At 39.0% G+C, this 21,825-nt stretch overlaps 1 protein-coding gene across 2 annotated transcripts in view; it reads left to right on the top strand.

Moving 5' to 3' along the window:
* The window catches only part of PARD3B (par-3 family cell polarity regulator beta), a 1,123,128-nt gene that overhangs the window by 534,285 nt on the left and 567,018 nt on the right, over window positions 1–21,825 (top strand). For both annotated transcript variants that reach the window (XM_043910301.1, XM_043910302.1), the window contains exon 4: window positions 13,963–14,072. In XM_043910301.1, the coding sequence (XP_043766236.1) occupies window positions 13,963–14,072 (110 nt within the window). The remainder of the gene's footprint in view (window positions 1–13,962; window positions 14,073–21,825) is intronic.

The raw sequence follows: 21,825 nt of genomic DNA, 5'->3' as shown, positions 1-21,825 counted from the left end.
AATCTAGGACCAAAAAAAAGGTTACTTGAACACTTCCTGCAGACCAACATCATTGCCCTAATGAACCGTCCCAAATGTGCTCCCTGCTGAGGGAAACAATCCTCCCAAACCCAAACCCCCTCCACTGAACACTTATCGAAATTCACTTTATGGTTTTTACAAGGAAATTGCTAAAGAACCCACTTGGAAAATATAATTTCACTTACTTTTTTAGTCAACATACTTAATATATTTATAGGCTACAAATGTCTTTCCAAAATGTATTTTAATCAATTCTTCAGTACTTGAACAAACTGCTATAGATTGGCTCTCTTTGGAAGCCTTAGTCTTTTTCAAATTAGATCAAATTAAAACTATCCCAGTTTAAGACCTTCCTACAGGAATAATCTTCTAACCAGATCACTCAGTCACTTTCTTCTCTAGTTGTTTGATTCATGCCTGATTTCAGGCTGAGCACAACTTACTAGTATCCATGCAAGGAGGCCCATCTCTAGCCTCTAAAGTCATATGCCCCTCTGCCTACTATATATATGAGTCATCATTTTATACCAGTTTATCAATTCACACATGCTATGCATTTCAAAATTCTGCTTAAAAGTCAACTCTCCTAAAGAACCTTTTCAAGTAAACTCAACTATTTTCCTTCTACTTCTCCTATAGGTTGCCATAAATCTTATGAAGATAAGCTTAACTTCATAAATATCAAGGATGTAAGATTGTAAACTGTAGAAAACTGAAAGATCAACTGACCGGGCAATAGATCCCTTTATAAACTGCAGTAACTGACAAAGATGTAGTTAATATTTCAGAGCCTCTACTGAAATTATTTAGCATTGATGTTGATGTCACTTTTATGCTCATTTATCATTAAATTGCACAGGTGATAACATGCTACATTAGTGTGAATAGTGTTTGTTTTAAAGTAAATGTTGAATGCTGAGGACAAAAATGTGTTAGGTGAAAGGAAACAAATCTGACAATAGTAATTTATTTACTTACTGGGGGCACAGACCCCTTTCACGAACCAAAAAGCCCCCTTGTCTGAAACATTTCAGAATCCCAAAGATTTCTGAATGTAGGAGTTTATCTTTGTTCCTCTCGCTCTGTTTGGTTCAATGCATCAGGTAAGTACCCAGCCTGCTAAATGGTCGTCTAAGGTGAGTTGCTTGCTCTCTGAGAGCACCCTACCTTCCTCTCCTCCCCGTCGCTTTCTCTCTTCTCATATTCCTGTTTCAGAACCTGCTTTATTCCTCCCTTAAACGCCCACAGTTACACGTGCGCGTGTTTGTTGCCTGTCTCCCTCTGTTTGCACGGACTGCAGGATTGAGAACCTGGTGTGTCCTGTGCTCATGCATCCAGAATGCCTGGAAGACTGCTCAGTATATTTTAGGCATCAGTAAAGACATGTCAAACGAATAAACTAAGAGGAGACGGGAAATAAAATACAACTTTATACATAAAGACAAAACAGTGTGTGACATACCCTAAAAAGGCACAGAAGCAGAACCACATTTTGTGGGACTCTCAATGTGTAAAACTTGGGAAGGTTGCGTTTAAGAAAAGAAGCAAACATTTTATGTGCAAAAATATAAAGGGCTGCTTATTTAAAATGAAGGAAAAATATCACAACAATCTTTAAAAATTAATATACTAAAGATGTAAGATAATATGAAAAATATTTTATTAATGATATTTAATTGACTACATATTAATCAATTCCTCAAATACCTATTACACTTTTTCCTTCAAATTTCATTACATAATCTTTGCCAATCTCTTCATACGTGATATTATTTTTTATATGTTGAATGAACAGACAATACAGTGCTTGCTGTAGCATGGTAATCAAAATTTTTTTTGTCTAAATAATGTTTATCATGTATAAACATGAAGCTTCACACGTATATTTTTGTAATCTGTAAAATGGCTGCAGGTCTGTGTCTTACTAGCATATTAATTCTATGCTACATTTTCAAATATATTCCATAAAAGAGGACTTCCTATCTGTCAAGTTATCAATGAAAATGGAATTATCTGATTAGTGAATTATTACATACAGTTTTATACATGGAGTGAGAGACCTAGTGCATGTCTAAGACATGGCATTAATTGACTTTAAATAAGATGAGAAAATTGATATTGCCTTGTGGTTAACAATATGAAAAACTATAGTTTCGTGTGTATCAGCTGGATAAAATGTGAAAACTTCAATATGAGAAAAAGCATATACCCTCAGGAATACAGCAATAATATACTTCAAGATAGAGGTATAAGCATCCTCAGAGAAAAGTATAATTCCCAATAAAAGTCAGTTACAAAAACCTTCCCTTGTTTTTATAGCAATGTTACTCTCATTTAAGCTTTCTAAATACTAAAAATATCTAATCGTGTGTCTGCTCATTCATAACTATTGTGTCACTAGACAGTTCTGTGAATTGCTTGCATTTGTCGCATCATGTGTTGAACAGACTTCAGGTTTCGCAATCCAAAAGGAAAGAAAAATAGTGCTGTTCATCAACTTGACCTTCTTTTTTCTTTTATGGCAATACTGGGAGTCACTTTGTTAATGGAGTGATATTTAAGACTAAAGTATTTGGAAAACTGAAATTCTACTAAAATGTGACTTGATTTCTCTCATGTGGTTTTTCCATCACGATATCTGAAAGCATGTCACAGCTGCTGCATTCATCACAGGCTGGGCACAAGACCTCCTCAGGCACTGCTATAGTGAAAGTGATCTCTTTTCGGGGCTTTGCCATAAATTTCACTGCTATACAGACATTCAGTTCAATTCACTTGCTCAGTTGTGTCCAACTCTTGGCAACCCCATAGACTGTGGCATGCCAATCTTCCCTGTTCTTCACCAACTCCTGGAGTTTGCTCAAGCTTATGTCCATCCAGTCGGTGATGCCATCCAGTCATCTCATCCTCTGTCGTTCCCTTCTCCTCCCGCCTTCAATCTTTCCCAGCATCAAGGTCTCTTTCAGTGACTCAGTTCTTCACATCAGGTGGCTAAAGTATTGGAGTTTCAGCTTCCAATAGTCCTTCCAATGAATATTCAGGACTGATTTCCTTTAGGGTTGATTGGTTGGATCTCCTTGCAGTCTAAGGGACTCTCAAGAGTCTTTTCCAACACCACAGTTCAAAAGCATCAATTCTTTGGCACTCATCGTTCTTTATAGTCCAACTCTCAGATCTATACATGACTACAGGAAAAGCCATGGCTTTGACTAGACAGACCTTTGATGGCAAAGTAATGTCTCTACATTTAATATGCGGTCTAGGTTTGTCATAGCTTTTCTTCCAAGGAGCAAGCATCTTCTAATTTCATGGCTGCAATCACCATCTGCAGTGATTTTGGAGCCTTCCAAAGTAGTCTCTCCCTATTTCCATTTCCCCATCTATTTGCCATGAAGTGATGGGTCCAGATGCCATGATCTTAGTTTTCTGAATGCTGAGTTTTAAGCCAGCTTTTTCACTCTCCTCTTTCACTTTAATCAAGAGGCTCTTTAGTTCTTCTTCACTTTCTGCCATAAGGGTGGTGTCATCTGCATATCTGAGATTATTGATATTTCTCCCAGCAATCTTGATTCCATCTTGTGCTTCATCCAGCCCAGCGTTTCTCATGATGTACTCTGCATATAAGTTAAATAAGCAAAGTGACAGTATACATTCTTGGCATATTCCTTTCCCAATTTAGAACCAGTCTGTTGTTTCATATCCAGTTCTTACTGTTGCTTCTTGACCTGCATACAGATTTCTCAGGAGGCAGGTAAGGGGGTCTGGTACTTCCATTTCCTCAAGAATTTTCCACAGTTTGTTGTGATCCACATAGTCAAAGGCTTTGGCGTAGTCAATAAAGCAGAAATAGGTGTTTTTCTGAAACTCTCTTGCTTTTTCTGTGATCCAGCAGATGTTGGCAATTTGATCTCTGGATCCTCTCCCTTTTCTAAATCCAGTTTGAACATCTGGAAGTTCACGGTTCACGTATTGTTGAAGTCTGGCTTGGAGAATTTTGAGCATTACTTTGCTAGCATGTGAGATGAGTGCAGTTGTGCAATAGCTTGAACATTCTTTGACGTTGCCTTTATTTGGGATTGGAATGAAAACCGACATTTCCAGTCCTGTGGCCACTGCTGAGTTTTATAAATTTGCTGGCATATTGAGTGCAGCACTTTCACAGCATCATCTTTTAGGATTTGAAACAGCTCAACTGGAATTCCATCACCTCCACTAGCTTTGTTTGTAGTGATGCTTCCTAAGGCCCACTTGACTTCACATTCCAGGATGTCTGGCTCTAGGTGAGTGATCACACCATCATGATTATCTGGGTCATGAAGATCTTTTTTGTACAGTTCTTCTGTGTATTCTTGCCACCTCTTCTTAATATCTTCTGCTTCTGTTAGGTCCATACCATTTCTGTCCTTTACTGTGCCCATCTTTGCATGAAATGTTCCCTTGGTATCTCTAATTTTCTTGAAGAGATCTCTAGTCTTTCCCATTCTATTGTTTTCTGCTATTTCTTTGCATTGATCCCTGAGGAAGGGTTTCTTATCTCTCCTTGCTATTCTTTGGAACTCTGCATTCAGATGGGTGTATCTTTCCTGTTCTCCTTTGCCTTTACCTTCTCTTCTTTTCTCAGCTATTTGTAAGGCCTCCTCAGAAAACCATTTTGCCTTCTTGCATTTCTTTTTCTTGGGGATGGTCTTGATCTCTGCCTCCTGTACAATGTCACAAACCTTCTTCCATAGTTCTTCAGGGACTCTATCAGATTCTAATGCCTTAAATTTATTTGTCACTTCTACTGTACAGTTGTAATGGGTTTGATTTAGGTCATACCTGAATGGTCTAGTGGTTTTCCCTACTTTCTTCAATTTAAGTATGAATTATGCAATAAGGAGTTCAAGATCTGAGCCACAGTCAGCTCCTGGTCTTGCTTTTGCTGACTGTATACAGCTTCTCCATCTTTGGCTGCTAAGAATATAATCAATCTGATTTTTGTATTGCCCATCTGGTGATGTCCATGTGTAGAGTCTTCTCTTGTGTTGTTGGAAGAGGGTGTTTGCTATGACCAGTGAGTTCTCTTGGCAAAATTCTGTTACCCTTTGCCCTGCTTCATTTTGTACTGCAAGGCCAAATTTGCCTGTTACTCCTGGTATCTCTTGACTTCCTCCTTTGTATTCTAGTCCCCTATAATGAAAAGGACAGTTTTTTGGATGTCAGTTCTAGTGGGTCTTGTAGGTTTTCATAGAACTGCTCAACTTCAGCTTCTTCAGCATTACTGGTTGGGGCATAGACTTAGATTATTGTGATATTGATTGGTTTGCCTTGGAAATGAACAGAGATCATTCTGTCATTTTTGAGATTGCATCTAAGAACTGCATTTTGGACTCTTTTTGTTGACTATGAGGGCTAATCTGTTTCTTCTAATGGATTCTTGCCCACAGTAGTAGATATAATGGTCATCTGAGTTAAATTTGCCCATTCCAGTCCATTTTAGTTCACTGATTCCCAAATGCCCATGTTCACTCTGGCCAACTCCTGTTTGACCACTTCCAGTTTCCCTCATTCATAGGCCTAACATTCCAGGTTCCTATGCAATATTGTTTGTTTCAGCATTGGAATTTACTCCTGTTACCAATCATGTTAACAAATGGGCATTATTTTTTCTTTGACTCTGTCTCTTCATTCTTTCTGGAGTATTTGTCCACTCTTCTCCAGTAGCATATTGGGCATTTACTGGCCTGGGGAGTTCATCTTTCAGTGTTCTGTCTATTTGCCATTTCATACTGTTCATGAGGTTCTCAAGGCAAGAATACTGAAGTGATTTGCCATTCCCTTCTCCAGTGGACCACATTTTGTCAGAACTCTCCACCATGACCCATCCGTCTTCGGTTGCCCTACACAGCATGGCTCATAATTTCATTGAGTTAGACAAGGCTGTGGTCCATGTGATCAGTTTGATAGCGTTATGAATGTGTGTACCTTTTTTTTTAATGGGTCTCCAGGTTTCAGTTCAGGGGAGTTTGTTAGGCATCAGTTGAAAAACCCTATCTCATGCCCATAAACACACATACACAATCTAGTTGCCTCCCAAAACAAATACTGTGCCACTTTCACTATTTTTTAAATCTAATTTTATTTTTTGTTTGTACCAAATGGCTTGTGGGGCTCTTAGTTCCCTTAACAAGGATTGAACCCATGCCCTCTATCATCGAAGCATGAAGTCCTAACCACTGAACCAACAAGGATTTCCCACTAATCTTTTTTTTTTTTTTTTTGAGGTATTTGTATGGTTAATAGGAAAAGAATGTTTAAATCATATAGAGAGACCATGCCCTCTGTAACATGTGCTGGTGGGCCTTGACTCATGGTGTCAGCATCTTGCTGTGTGATATGGGCTGCTATTTGCCTTTTAGTCACTCAGTTCCCAGCATCCTTTCCTTTTTTCTGTATTTTCCTAACCACATGTTCCTATCTGCTGACCTTTTTTGATGAAAAGAATTGCTACTGCACTAAAGAGACACTGCTCTTCTTACTTCCATGCACTCACCCATGTGGAGGTGTGAGCCTGCAATGGAAAAGTGTCAAGTGAATAAAACTGGAGCAGAAATCAAGTCCAAAAGACTTAGGAACTTAATTTCTCTGGACTTCAATTTCCTTATTGGCTATATAAATCACAGAACTTTCTCTTTTCAGATCTGGAATGGGCCTTGGGTATAACTTATCCAACATACTTCCTGAGTTAACCAGGAAAACTTGGACTCTGAGATGCAACCCTCCTGGAGGGCTCACAGTGCCAGGGCCACCTGAAGCACTGATTTCTTCACACCTGCTCTCTTGTCACTGTATGTTTGAAGGACATTTCTATATTGTAATGTCAAATGCATTCAACAAGTGTCATAGTACAAGATAATTAACATCTAGGCAACCATGATGCAGTTTATGCATCCTGTTAATATTATTAACATACTATTAATATTGCTTACCTGGCAGAACCTTTTTTTTCCTATTTATCTCTTTTAAGCCCTTAAGAATGTTAACCATTTGCAGTGCATTTTCATCATTAAAGTGAGATATTACTATTTACCAATTTAGAGCTTCCTGGTAGTCAGATGGTAAATAATCTGCCTGCAATGCAGGAGACCTGGGTTAGATCCCTTTGTCAGGAAGATCCCCTGGAGAAGGGAACTGCTACCCACTGCAGCATTCTTGCCTGGAAAATTCCATGGACAGAGGAGCCTGGTGGGCTACAGTCCATGGATCCCAAACAGTCAGACATGACCAAGCAACTAACGCACACACAAATTTAGGTGTATTTGAATAACATTTTCCCTGTTTATATTTATCTTGTCATCCTAAGTGTCAGTAGCATTGGAAAGAGAATGTGTTCTCTTTCGTCAAGTGAGGTGTTTCTGTGACCTGATAATTCAGTAGCACAGAAGTAATACCTTAAAGCAAAGGGGAACTGAACCTCTGCAAAAGCAGCCTTTACCCCTATTTCTACAGAACCAGTTTACCACGTTAATTTCAGTTCCTTTCTCCTTCCTACCACCACACCTTTCCTCTATGCTCACCTCTGTGGCTTTGTTAACCACACGTTTTTCTAGACACAGTGTGACGATACTCCGAAGATTCTGTGAGCATAACACCCTGGTTTTCTCACTGGTTTGCCTGCAGTGCTGTTGGTTGGCATGTGCTTACCTTCCTCTTTTCCTCACTTTACCTCGTGTTTGTCTCTGTCAGTCATTCTGGAAGCCAGTACGATTTCCAGTATGAACTTCATACGCACCTTTATAAATGCCCAACTGAAAAATCTCATCTTTCATTTCTCATGCATGTCAAGACATCTTAAATCAAAAGTAGATCATTCAAACCTTTGGTGGGCTAAAGCCAAGATTCTTGGTGGTGAATTTTTTTCTGGAACAAATCACAGCAGTTGCTAAAAGTTCCCTTTTGCTTGTCCTTCCTCAAGGAAGAAACGTAAGCATAGTTTTCGGTTTCTTTTGGACACTCCTCATTTGCTTTGTATGTGGAGTCGTTGCTAAGTTCTCCTGTGTCTTCTAGTTGCTCACTCTATTTTTGCCTGTGGCCACTGAGTCCCTCTTTACCTTCTTCACATTACCCTCCCAGCCTCCATGCTTGGGGCCTCCCTCACAGAAAGCCTTCTTGGCACCTTAACTGGGACCCCCAGAGCTTTCCAGGTGCCAGTGGCCCTGGAATAAAGTAACACCACTATTGATGACAAGCTGTCCTTCTGATTTTGCTCAGGAGAATCATTAACCATTCTTAAATAAATCCCGGCTCCTACTCACCATACAATTTTGAACTTGTGCCTTTGTGATATTTTACATGGGGATCACATTTAAAACCATTGTTTGTTTTCTCTGCCCACTGCATCATCATACAGACGATTCTCCTGGATCTTGGTTTCAGTCTCTGTAACTGCCTATCCTTCTGAGACATCTTTCAAAACTCTCTAAGCAGAATGTCATATATAACACATCATCTGGCATTTAAGCTGATTTCTTTCCAAGCAAATCATCTAAACAGGGGGAAAAATATCCCCCCAGGAGTGTGTGTGCATATCATTTATACTGAGGAGACAGCAACTTGTGTTTATATAGATAACACCTTCAGTTTGGGTTGGCCTTTGTATCTTGTATGATTCACTGATGTACCAAGCTGAGCCTTTTCACTAGCTGCTGCCTCTTTCAAAATTCCTTTTCCCAAACAAGATTAGATGACCCTCCTCTGGCTTCCTATAATTATATTTATAAGGGTTGTTGTTCAGTCGCTCAGTCATGTTTGACTTCTTGGGACCCCATGGTCTGCAGCACACCAGGTTCTGCTGTCCTTTACCATCTCCCTGAGTTTGCTCAAACTCTTGTCTGTTGAGTCAGTGATGCCATCCAACCATCTCATCCTCTGTCCTCCCCTTCTCCTCCTGTCTTCAGTCTTTCTCAGCATCAGGATCTTTTCCAATGAGTTGACTCTTCCCATCAGGTGGCCAAAGTATTAGAGCTTCACCTTCTGCATCAGTCCTTCCAATGAATATTCAGGGTTGATTTCCTTTAGGATTAATTGGTTTGATCTCCTTGCTATCCAGGGGACTCTAAAGAGTCTTCTCCAGCACCATAGTTCAAAGGGATTATTGTATTTATAGGGGGCATTAGACAATCACCTCTAATTCTTTGAATTTTGCATTTATCATCTTCAAAGTGGTGATTGCTTAAGAACTGGAAGATGAAAAGAAAAAAAAAAAAACTGGAAGATGCACTCTCTTCATATACACCTAGGAACCGACTCCAGTGCTAGTTCACTCTAAACCTGGGAGAACCTGATGAATCTAGCCATCTTCTTAAGGGGAAGAACAGTGAATGAGTGTGTAAATTTTTTCCTGAGTGTCACATAAGCCCTGAATACAGAAGGACAGTGATCCAAAAAGTATTGAGCTTCCCTGGTGTGGCAATATTCTGTCCTGTAAGGACAGAGTTACCAGAAGCTACACACCTGATCAGGAATTCTACTCTTCTGAGGGATGCCACTTCTCTGTGGCTGTCTCTTTGGCTTCCATTAAGCTTCTGTGCACCTGGCCAGTTAGCGTGGAACTTGACCCAGTCTACACTGTGTTCATTGTTTCTCCAATAAGGCATACATAGCACTTCACTGAGAACCACCTTTCTGTGTACGGAAGTGTTTTTTTGTCCACACATCCCCATCTTTAAAAGATATGCTTAGAGTGAGCACCATGATTATTCATCTTAATGATTACCCACCTCTTTTAAAGATTGATGCATAGTGGGTCCTCCAGTATTTAACTGAATAAAGAAACAAAGCAGTTGTACAAGCACTTTATGCTTTAAAGCACTTAGTATTTCTTATTTTATTTGACTCTTCATCCAGTGGATTTTAAACTATGATATCAAGGCATGATGTTGTTCCTTGAGCTGAACTGAGGGCTTTTGCATCTAAAATTTAATGAGTCTTATCTCGATTGGTTGAAAATCACCAATGAGGGGTACTTCTTTTCCACTTTTGAAATTCCTTTCCACTTCAACTTTTTTTCTTCTTAAAAGCTTAAATTTCTTTCATAAGGCTATACCTGTTTTTGCACAGAATTGTGTTTTACTATTTTCATTTGCGTAGTATTCCAAGAAAGTTCACTTGACTCCTGGGAGTTGAGCTTTTCAAGCAGATAAGGTAACATTTCTCACAAGAGCAAGTGCTGTACCCTCCTTTTTCTCATGTGTGGATATGTGAGGAGGAGGTTGATTCCTGTATAAAAATTATTTGTCAGACAGTGGTGTGTCTCATACATGCCTTACTTTACTTCAGCTTTCCATCAGCTCTGTGATGCAATGGTATCACCAGGTGTTAAATGATGAACTTGTGTCACAGAGCAGTCCATTGTCACAGAGCCAGGAGAGGTGAAGTTCAGTCTGTTTGATTCCAAAGTCCAAAGTCCAGGTCCTCTCCACTGTCCTCACACTGTAGTTTTTAAGAGTCTAATCTTTACTAAACTCCTTCAAGCAGATGTTATATTTTAAATGCCTCCCCCCACCCACCCACAGGAGTTTACATAACACTGAATATAGTTGACTCTCTCTCATTTCAACTTGGCTTACAAAGGTCTGCCTTCTACCCTACTATATACATTCAAAAAGTGTGTTAGTTGCTTAGTCATGCCTGACTCTTTGCGACCCCATGGACTGTATGTAGCCTGCCAGTCGCCTCTATCCATGGAATTCTCCAGGCAAGAATACTGGAGTGGGTAGCCATTCCCTTTTTTCAGGGGATCTTCCCAACCCAGGGATTGAACCCAGGTCTCCTGCATTGCAGGCAGATTCTTTACCAGCTGAGCCACCAGCAAAGCTCCATATTGCATCCATGGATTTGCTCAAATCATCTTCATGCTTCTGATTACTTGCTTACTCTTATACCCTGGAATGTGTCTTCCCTTGTTTTTAAACTGTAACTCTGTCTTCCAGTCACCTTTGAATGGGGTTGAGAATTTAAAAAATTAAATTTTAAATTGCCAAGTGAAAGATTGTTTAAAACTCTGTCACTTTCCTATTTAAAAATATTCATTGGAGACAGCAAAGAAAAAATTAGGTGACTTAACAGGAGGCGTTTAGTTGTGGAATTCTGAAAAGTGGAGAACAAAACTTACTCCTGAAGAGTTGACAGTAGATTTAAGAAAGACCTAGTTGTTTTAAAGTTTGTTTGTTAACTTTCCAAATAGTTGGTCCACAGGCACAGAACTGAACTGTCATTTTCTGCGAGCCATGCTACAGTACCGTGGCATATTGATTGATCACAGAAATCCAAATACATGTTATTATAAAATATGTTTTAAATAATTTATTTTTTTGTTGTTAAAACAGCAGATATTAAGACAGTGAGACTAAAACAACAACAACAAAAGGAATCAGTCATGTTTTTTAAGTTGAAGGAAAACTATATGGTGTAGCTGGAGGAAAATATACTTATTACCCAAGAAGAATGTCTTTCTTTCGCCCTTCTTCTCAGTCTCTTCCTTCCACCAGCATAAATACACATTCTGTGTATATATATAGGTACATATGTATATGCATATGTGTGTGTATATATATATGTATATATATATGTGTATATATATATACACACACACACATAGGTATAGGACTTAGCTGAAAATCTGTGTAAGTGAAATTGTCAGTCACTGAAATACTCATCTCTGTGCCTCTAAATCAACTTATTTTGTGACCTTGGCGTCACGTACCGTGCATGCATGCTAAGTTGCTTCAGTCATGTCCCACTGTTTGCAACTCATGGACTATAGCCCTGCCAGGCTCCTCTGTCCATGGGATTCTGCAGGAAAGAACACTGGAATGGGTTGCGATGCCCTCCTCCAGGGGATCTTCCCTATCTAGAGATCGAACCCGAGACTCACATCTCCTCTGTTGGTGGATTCTTTACCCAGAGTGCCGCCTGGGAAACCCGTCATGCACTAGTTTGACACATTTTTTGATTTTTGTTTGTTTGTTTTCCAATTTGAGATCATTGATGTACTCGTTTGAGTTAAATGCTTAGAAACAAACCAGAGTTTCATGAAATTAGCCCCGTTCTCTTCTTAATTTTAAAGATAATGGGTTACTTCTGAGGATATTACATTTAGACTAACTTGTTCACTTGGCGTTAATGGTAATTCAGGGGCATAACCCGAGAGGCTTAGTCTTCAGATCAGCTGACAGAGAGAAAACATCCTGGTGTGAAGCTGGGACTCTATTGTCTAAATTTTATGGTGCTTTCTCTTTTTCTCTTTTATTTTCTTGTTTTTTTTGTGGTTTTCTTTTTTTGTTTGTTTGTTTCAGAGAATAATTGCCAACCATAGAACTGTTGGTGTGTCACTTGCTTAAGAAACGTTTTATGCAGTTGATTGTACATGCAAAGCAGAGAGAGACTCCCAGACACAGAAAGCAACCTTAGAGTTACCAAAGGGGAAAGGGAAGAGGGGAGCCACCAATCAGGGGCACATGATTAACTGATTTACACAGAACTATGTATTAAGTAAGTAAGCAACAAGGATATACTGCATAGAACGGGGAATTATACCCATTAATTTACAATAATCTGTAATGGAATAGAATCTGCAAAAATGCTGAATCACTCTGCTATCCACCTGAAACTAACACAACGTTGTAAATCAACTATACTTGAAAAAATGTTTAAGGTGGAGGTAGAGAATAATGTAGTGAAGTACCTATTAATAAAAAATAAATAATGGAACATGAACTTGGACTTTATTATACCTTTTGGCATAGTGTTTCATCCTCAGTAGCACATTAATTTCTTATTGTAAAATAAGTTTTTTTTTTTTTAAAAAAAAGCAACTTCTAACTGAATAAGGGTGAAAGGTGTTAGAAATTCTATGTTTTGTACACAGAATAAGGATGTTATAGCACATAGAAAAATCAGATTTGGAAATAACTTCAAAATGGATTCACTTTTTATAACTGTACCATGTAGAATGAGGTATGAAAAATGTTGTTTTAAACTGTGATAGCTCGAATTACTTTCACAATATTGATAAACAGAGAATTGCATTTCTACTATTTTTTCCCTAGAGGCACACAAATATAAAGTTAATTTTTATAAGAGTAATTTTTAAGTCACAGATTTTTGGAGAGCTTCCTATATAGTGGTCAGTTGTGTATGAAACAAATTATTTTTAGCCTAATTGCAGGCAGAGTAGTTAGGCCACTCACTCTGTTAAGGTTGAATTTCATGTGAACTTTCTAATAGTATGATTTGTTTTCAGAATTTAATAACTGACTCAAATATTTAATAGTGGAAGCTTTCATTAAATTTAAAAGAAATCAGGATATATTTTTAGAAGAGCTAACTTATTTTCCTTATCAGTTTTATCTACTTTAGGAGAAAAGAAAGAGAATGAAGCCCATCTCTTTGTGAACTTAAATAGACATTAATGCTATAATCCCAGCAAGTAATTTATTTCAGTATATATCATCATTCAGAAGAGTTGGGAAGCACCAAATGGCAGTAATAACTATACTTCCAGCTCTCCTGAATAGCAAATTGCACTGACTCTGTGAAACTCTTCACTTGTCTGCTGGATAATCATTCTTTTTAAGACTCAAATATATTTTCTAGACCAGTTTTCGATTGCACATTGTCTACTTTCGCACTGCCTAACTGTTTTCTGTTGAGTACAACAACTTATTTTGAAATGTGAGTGGGGAAAGCTAAGAGTTGAAAGATTTTGTTTCCATGTGTCATCCTAGAAATAGAAGACAAAAAGATCATTAAATGGATTAATTTACAGGCATCCTTAGAATAGAATGTTTTTACCTTAAAGCCTGTTATAAGCCTTTTAAATTAAATTGCATTGTACCCTACTCTCTGCTCCCCCCGCCCCCAGGGGTCTCTTGACCTCTCACCTCTTATTTTGTCCTCTAGGCACTCCACTACTGGTGAGGAGAAGCAGTGACCCAGCGCCAAGCCCACCCGCTGATGCCCAGTCAAGCGCTTCACTCCCCGGTGGTCAGAGTCTGAAACCTGTGATTCCAGTAGGTATCCTGTTGTTTGCATTTCTAGTAAAAGATCAAAGCACCTTACACATAAACTAACTGGGACATTACAGTCTTAAGTAAGTGGATGATTAGAGATCTTTTGATAGGGTATGTAATATTACTTATAAGATTAATAATAACTCATATGAGCTATTGCTAGTATCAGTTATAGTGAGAGCTATTATTTATAGAGCACCAACTGTGTGCCTAGGACCGTTTAAAGGGCTTTACATGGTTATCTACACTTCCACCTCAAAGTACCAACTTGCTTTTGTCTCCATTTTACTGATGATGTAACTGAAGCAGAAGGAGGTCTAATGATTTATCAAAGGTCACAGCTAGTAAGTGGCCAAGTCAAGACTTTAACCCAGGTGGTTGGCTGCAGAACCTGTGCTGTTAACTAGTACACTATACAGTTAGATCCCTCATCCTCTTGCTTCATGATGCTCCAAGAGATAGTTTATCTGTTTGTGGTATGTTCATGCAATGCTGTGTGAAGTCATATAATGGTGAATGGTTTCACAATACTGGTATCATAGACATGTGGTACCAGTAACCTAGTTTCTACATCTCAACATTTCAAATGAAGGCAAAGTGAAATTAGATACCAAAATGCTTACACCTAATAAAGCTTACAACTGCTTTACTTCTAACTGAGAAGTGAAGTGGAGAATAGCTTACTAAGAGACCATGTCCTCTTTCCATATGAAACTGTGGGATTTTTCTGCTAAATCCCAATCTTCTTTGAAGAGTTTTAATTGTGGTTCATTCTCTGAAATTGCCTAAGAGTTAGGTTTTCAATGATGGCTGGTATCATTGCAATAAGTGATCTTCAATAATGGCACCCTATTTAAAAAGTTTTCTGAAAGTGAATCTCTTCTCCATTTTAAGTCTCACTGTGTATGATGCCTTCAGAAAAAAAGGCAATGTTTTTGGTTTGTAGAGATGCTGAATGAACTAAATGGATTCTCCCAGGGTGAAATAAAATATTCTTAGTAAGAAACTGTTAATGTGTAGGACAGCTTCCCTGGTGGCTCAATGGGAAAGAATCCACCTGCCAATGCAGGAGATGTGGGTTTGATCCCTGGGTTGGGAAGATCCCCTGGAGAAGAAAATGGCAACCCACTCCAATATTCTTGCCTGGGGAGTCTCTTGGACAGAGAAGCCTGGTGTTCATGGGGTTGCAGAGTCAGACATGACTTAGCAACTAAACAACAATAATGTGTATGAAGTAGGGGTCACCATACTAACTCATGGGGTAATTAAATAGGTTTACAGCAATATTTTGCCTGTTTCTTTTTGTAAGCCTGGAAGTGTCCTGGAAATATTTTAGATGTAATGTTTTCTCACTTTCCATCCTTATAAGGAAACATATTTAATAGAACATTATTTTAATACAAATCAGGTGTATGTGTTCTGCTCTAATGATGAGTATAAACAGAACCAGTATGTGGTGTGGCATTTGTATGTGTGTTTAATGCCCACTGATTGAGCCCACGTTAAGCCTAAATATATTGGATTGGAGGAAGAGAAGAACTATAAAAATGAGAGAAGAATTACATAAAGGAGAAAAACTATAATTTACTGCTTATTTTTATGATGTTAATATACCCCCAAACTGAAGTGTGATCTGTGTTACCATGATTTACATGCAGAAACCCCACCAATATTAGGTCCATGTTTCTATCACTCAGGCTCTGTGTTGAGATCAACTGAAAATACAACAATAAAGCTTTCCCTAGGCAAAGTGAGGGCTACTATCTTTCTGCTACATTCTATATCCTTAACAAAATATGATACCGCTGTGTTCCAAGCTGGGGTGTTTGGAGAGGACTATTCAGGACTGATTTCCTTTACAATTGACTGGTTTGATTTCCTTGCTGTCCAAGGGACTCTCAAGAGTCTTCTTCAACACCACAATTCACAAGTATCAGTGCTTCAGTGCTCAGTTTTCTTTAGGTCCAACTCTCACATCTATACATGACCACTGGAAAAACCATAGCCTTGACTAGACGGACCTTTGTCGGCAAAGTAATGTTTCTGCTTTTTAATATGCTGTCTAGGTTTGTCATAGCATTTCTTCCAAGGAGCAAGTGTCTTTTAATTTCAAGGCTGTAGTCACCATCAGCAGTGATTTTGGAACCCAAGAAAATAAAGTCATTAGGTGTCTAAATGAGGACATTTAGGTGTGTTTATTTTTACCAAAGAAGAAAATGCATTTGTATGTGTGAAAGTGCACACACACATGTGCGTAACAGCTACCCCCCTTTATCTCTGTACATCCTAACTCATGTGCTAGTTAGACCTGCTTGTCCAGTGTCATAACCACTGGCCACATGTGGATATTGAGCACTAGAAATGCATTTCAAGTGTGACATACCCACTGGATGTCAAAGATTGAAATATGAAAAAAGTAATATGAAAAACCTTATTAATTTTTATTGACTCCACATCAAAATGATACTAGGTTTGGTAAATTCAGTTGAATAAAGTATAAACTGTTTTCACCTGTTTCTTTGTACTTTGAAAAAAAACACAGCTACTAAAAAATTAAAAATTACGTCTGTGGTTCACATTGTATTCCTGTTGGACAGAGCAGCTCAGACCTAAGTAAAATTGCATATAGCACTAATGAAATGGTTTGAGACCCTTGAGAGAAAGTTCTTTGAGTTGCACATCATCTCTGGGGTAACAGTATGATTAGGTTTGCCTGGGGCAGTCTGAGTTCATGTGGCATATTTATTAATCGTGTCCCTGCTAACTCTCAGAGGTGTCCATGTATGGATGATAAATTATGTGGCACCCTACACATAGCCCTGTAGTCACTTGTAGTGTTTGCTCAGTGATCAGAGGAGCAGCCTTCCAGGGAAACCATGGGAACGTAACAACCACAACTCCTACCTGGGAGCACACTGCCCAGCGGGCTCTGTGTGTCTCGGGCCTGAGCCCAGGCGGTGCAGAATTGGAGACTATAGATCCACCATCTCTCAGACTCTAATTCTATCCATGCTTCCTCTACCACTTCAGCTGCAGTATAGTTGATTCCTGTGGTTTGATAAGGGATGATGAAAATGGGAGCATGTGATAATGTACCCATGTAGCCACTGATATGAAAAATAATTGCTTAAAAAGCTCCATTCTATTGCATTTCATTTCAATATCCAAGAAGAAAAGCAACTACAACAAAATTCCCACTCTTAAACAGAGTGTTCATATGTAAGTAATTCACAGATGGCAGAGCCCCAAGTGGGTTATATTCAATCATTCCCAAGAAATGAGACTTACTTAAAACCCACAGCATAAGAAGCTGTAAGAATGAATATTTGACACATCTGATTATGTTGAAATATTGCCTCTAAAACCACAGTTGATGATTGTTATTTTTAGTTGTACTTCATTAGACTTGCTCTAGAAGGGAGATTTTTCTTTGATGTCCAGAGATATGTTTTTTGAAATGCTGGAAAAGTCACACTTGTTTTCTGGCTGGTGAAATTATTACAGATTGGTTATTTAAGATGTACAGCCTCAAACAAGTTGAAGTTTTTAAAAAGGATTTAAAGTAGAAAAATCAGATCTTCAGCAAATTTCTAATTCTGTGAATATTACAAAGCCACTAAACCTCAGTATTTGTCTCTAAGAGTACCACCAGATAAATTTGTTTCCGTCCTTCCTCTTTTCATAAACCTATCCAGTTAGTCAGAATAGCATGATTATTAATGTGCATATATTATATGACTATTTATCTTTCAAGGAATAGAAAATTCAATTCGACTGACTGCTTGTGAATCAAAGAAAGAGAATCCTGGGGGCAAGATAGTGTAGTAAGAACCTCCTTATGGACCTGTAACCTTCCTTGCCTTGATTGTAACCTGGTGTTCTTGGCTTAAGGGCATGCCATAAAGCCAGGTTCTTGAAATTGATGTTCCTGAATTTGTGGATGGAAGAGAACTCTAAAACAGATGTGATTTTTTTTCCCCTTAATATCCGGTTAACTACCATGGTTGTTTTGTGTTTTAATGACTGTTTATGGTTTCACGTTTAACCCTAGGGCAAAATGATCCTGCAGGGTGAGTAAATTAAAAAGTGGATTCCTGAAAACTATAATGCTGTGCTTGTTCTCTTTGTTTGTTCTAAAACTATTACTTGTCTTGATTCACCAAAATAAATTAAGAAAATACTGGTCTGTTTTTTAGGCTATATCTAAAATATATGCATTTTATTTCCAAAAAATAGCATGGTCGTCTTTGAAGTTGTTAAATTGGAAGTCCATGGATGGGTTACAGAGGGTCTGTTAAGTCCGTCAAGTTTTACGCATGGCATAGTGTGTGTGTGCGTCTGTGCGTGCACGTGTTTGTGTGTATGTGTGTCCTGTGGAGAAGGCAATGGCACCCCACTCCAGTACTCTTGCCTGGAAAATCCCATGGACGGAGGAGCCTGGTGGGCTGCAGTCCATGGGGTCACTAAGAGTCAGACACGAATGAGCGACTACTTCACCCTCGCTTTTCACTTTCATGCATTGGAGAAGGAAATGGCAACCCACTCCAATGTTCTTGCCTGGAGAATCCCAGGGACGGGGGAGCCTCATGGGCTGCCGTCTACGTGGTTGCACAGAGTTGGACACGACTGAAGCGACTTAGCAGCAGCAGCAGCGCATGTGTGTCCTGAAGGTTCTTTATCACCCTTATCAGATGTTACAAGGAATACAAAAGACCAAGAACTCCTTGTTTTGAGGTTTAGGATGAAATAATGTGGGGAAGCCACTAATTCTCAGAGTATGATGAAAGATAAAGAAGTAAAGTGGAAATTGCTGCTGTCCTCTATATGTGTATTAAATAAACCAGAAACTAGAAAACTCCTAGAGGAGAACATAAGGTTATTTCATCATATTGTTGCGCTTCCTTCATGGCTCAGTCGGGAAGGAATCCACCTGCAATGCGGGAGACCTGGGTTAGATCCCTGGGTTGGGAAGATTCCCTGGAGGTGGGCATGGCAACCCACTCTGGTATTCTTGTCTGCAGAATCCCCATGGACAGAGCTTGTCCATGTAACCTTGTGGGCTACAGTCCATGGGGTCACAAAGAGTCGAAAATGTGTTAATACACATTTTGAGGTAATTTCATCATATTATTACCTTTCCTCTCAAGCACATAATATACTAATATATAAATCCAAGATGTACAGATAAATGAGAGTTTTTGAATTGCCTCTTTGAGAGATCAAAAATAACTCCTAAGTCAGTAGCAACACAATTCATAGTAACAGTAAGTTTGAGGGCAAGGGGAGCCAATTCCTTTGGGAAGACACCCTGAAGAGAAGTGTTTCCAGTGGTCCTGCTTTCTCAATAGGATTGAGAAGGAAAAATATAATATCAGTTCTTCAGAGGTTTTGGTATTTCATCGGCAAAGATAATGACAGGTAGCTTCCAGTGAGAGAAAATGTTTCCGGTGGGTAGAAGCACTGTCTTTTGTGTGTTGCATATATATATATATACATATATGCGTATGCATATATATATATATATATGTTAGTTAGAAAATTTTCCCTTGAATGTCACATACATTGAAGTTATTATAGCAGATGTTGCTCTTAGATTAAACATTTTCAAATCCATGAAAGGAATTAATAAAATATTACAGAAAAAGTTCAACAGCTTAGCTTTTAGGATTAAAATCATCAAATTGTCACTGACATGTCAGGGGACTTTTGGTTGTGGGTGGCTGATTGTCGACACCCAACAGAGAAACAACAAAAATTCTGAATGTCCAAGTCATATTTTTCTGTCCATTAGATATGTAATGAAGTAACCATAGAAACAAGGGAACAAAATAATTATTGTAGATGCTGATGTAAATTAGAAAACTCTAGCCATTGTCTTCCAAGGAGGAGAGATGGATACTGAAGAGCGAAAGGGAGGGAGAAATAGCGTGTAATATATAATCATATTATTTAGAGATACTGAAGCCTACAAAAGGTTTTCTTTTTTTTTCCTCTCCTGACACAGTGATTTAATAACAGTCCTGGTGTTTGTAACTCCAGCTGTTCACGCTGTGTGATGATAAGACCAGAGCTTGGAGACACATTTCAACGCGGGTTTTCATATGGCTTTGTTTTTAAGAGATAAAGCTGCCATCCAATATTTCATGGGGCCAAATGTTTACTTAGTTTGGCAAGTTTAGGCAGCTTAGTTTCTGAAACAGTTATGTTTGTAAGACTCGAGTTCAGGTGGGGGAAATCTAGAAGCCCAATTTATTCTGCAAAAGAGTTTTTCATCAAACCTTGCAGGAGTAGATAAAACAGATTTAGGCTGCATGAATGTCTATGCCATGACTAATGAAGGATTCTGGGGATTGTGTCCCCCGTTTAGGAGGTGCTCCCCCATCATCCTTTTTGGGTCTAATCCAGAACTGGTCCAGAAAATCTAAAAGAAGTATTCCTATTCAGACTTCAGTCTCAGAAATTAAAGAGGTAACCATGACATGCCATCTCTTGCTGTTTAACTTGATCTGCACATAATGAAAATTGAATGGGTTTGCTTTTATGTCAGCATAAATTGATTAATCCCTTAGATGTCCATGACCTCTGCCATATGTCATCCAGAAAGCATAAGGCATGGTCCCTGTCCTCAGGAAACTTCAGTTCAGCTCAGTCGCTCAGTCATGTCCGACTCTGTGACCCCATGAATCGCAGCACGCCGGGCCTCCCTGTCCATCACAAACTCCCGGAGTTTACTCAAACTCATGCCCATCAAGTCGGTGATGCCATCCAGCAATCTCATCCTCTGTCGTCCCCTTCTCCTCCTGCCCCCAATCCTTCCCAGCATCAGGGTCTTTTCCAACAAGTCAACTCTTCGCATGAGGTGGCCAAAGTATTGGAGTTTCAGCTTCAGCATCAGTCCTTTCAATGAACACCCAGGACTTATCTCCTTCAGGATGGACTGGTTGTATCTCCTTACAGTCCAAGGGACTCTCAAGAGTCTTTTCCAACACCACAGTTCAAAAGCATCAATTTTTTGGTGCTCAGCTTTCTTCACAGTACAACTCTCACATCCATACATGATCACTGGAAAAACCATAGCCTTGACCAGACAGACCTTTGTTGGCAAAGTAATGTCTCTGCTTTTTAATATGCTATCTAGGTTGGTCATAACTTTCCTTCCAAGGAGCAAGTGTCTTTTAATTTCATGGATGCAGTTACCATCTGCAGTGATTTTGGAGCCCCAAAAAATAAAGTCTGACACTGTTTCCACTGTCTCCCCATCTATTTCCCATGAGGTGATGGGATCAGATGCCATGATCTTAGTTTTCTGAAAGTTAAGCTTTAAGCCAACTTTTTCACTCTCCTCTTTCACTTTCATCGAGAGGCTTTTTAGTTCCTCTTCACTTTCTGCCATAAGGGTGGTGTCATCTGCATATCTGAGGTTATTGATATTTCTCCCGGCAATTTTGATTCCAGCCTGTGCTTCTTCCAGCCCAGCGTTTCTCATGATGTACTCTGCATAGAAGTTAAATAAGCAGGCTGACAATATACAGCCTTGACATACTCCTTTTCCTATTTGGATCCAGTCTGTTGTTCCATGTCCAGTTCTAACTGTTGCTTCCTGACCTGCATATAGGTTTCTCAAGAGGCAGGTCAGGTGGTCTGGTATTCCTATCTCCTTCAGAATTTTCCACAGTTTATTGTGATCCACACAGTCGAAGGCTTTGGCGTAGTCAATAATGCAGAAATAGATGTTTCAGGAAACTTACAACCT

The sequence above is a fragment of the Cervus elaphus genome, chromosome 8 (genome assembly GCF_910594005.1).
Source record: "Cervus elaphus chromosome 8, mCerEla1.1, whole genome shotgun sequence".
In the NCBI taxonomy this organism is placed as follows: Eukaryota; Metazoa; Chordata; class Mammalia; order Artiodactyla; family Cervidae; genus Cervus; species Cervus elaphus.
Note: the sequence above shows the minus strand (reverse complement) of the source record. Positions and strands in the feature narration are given on the sequence as shown.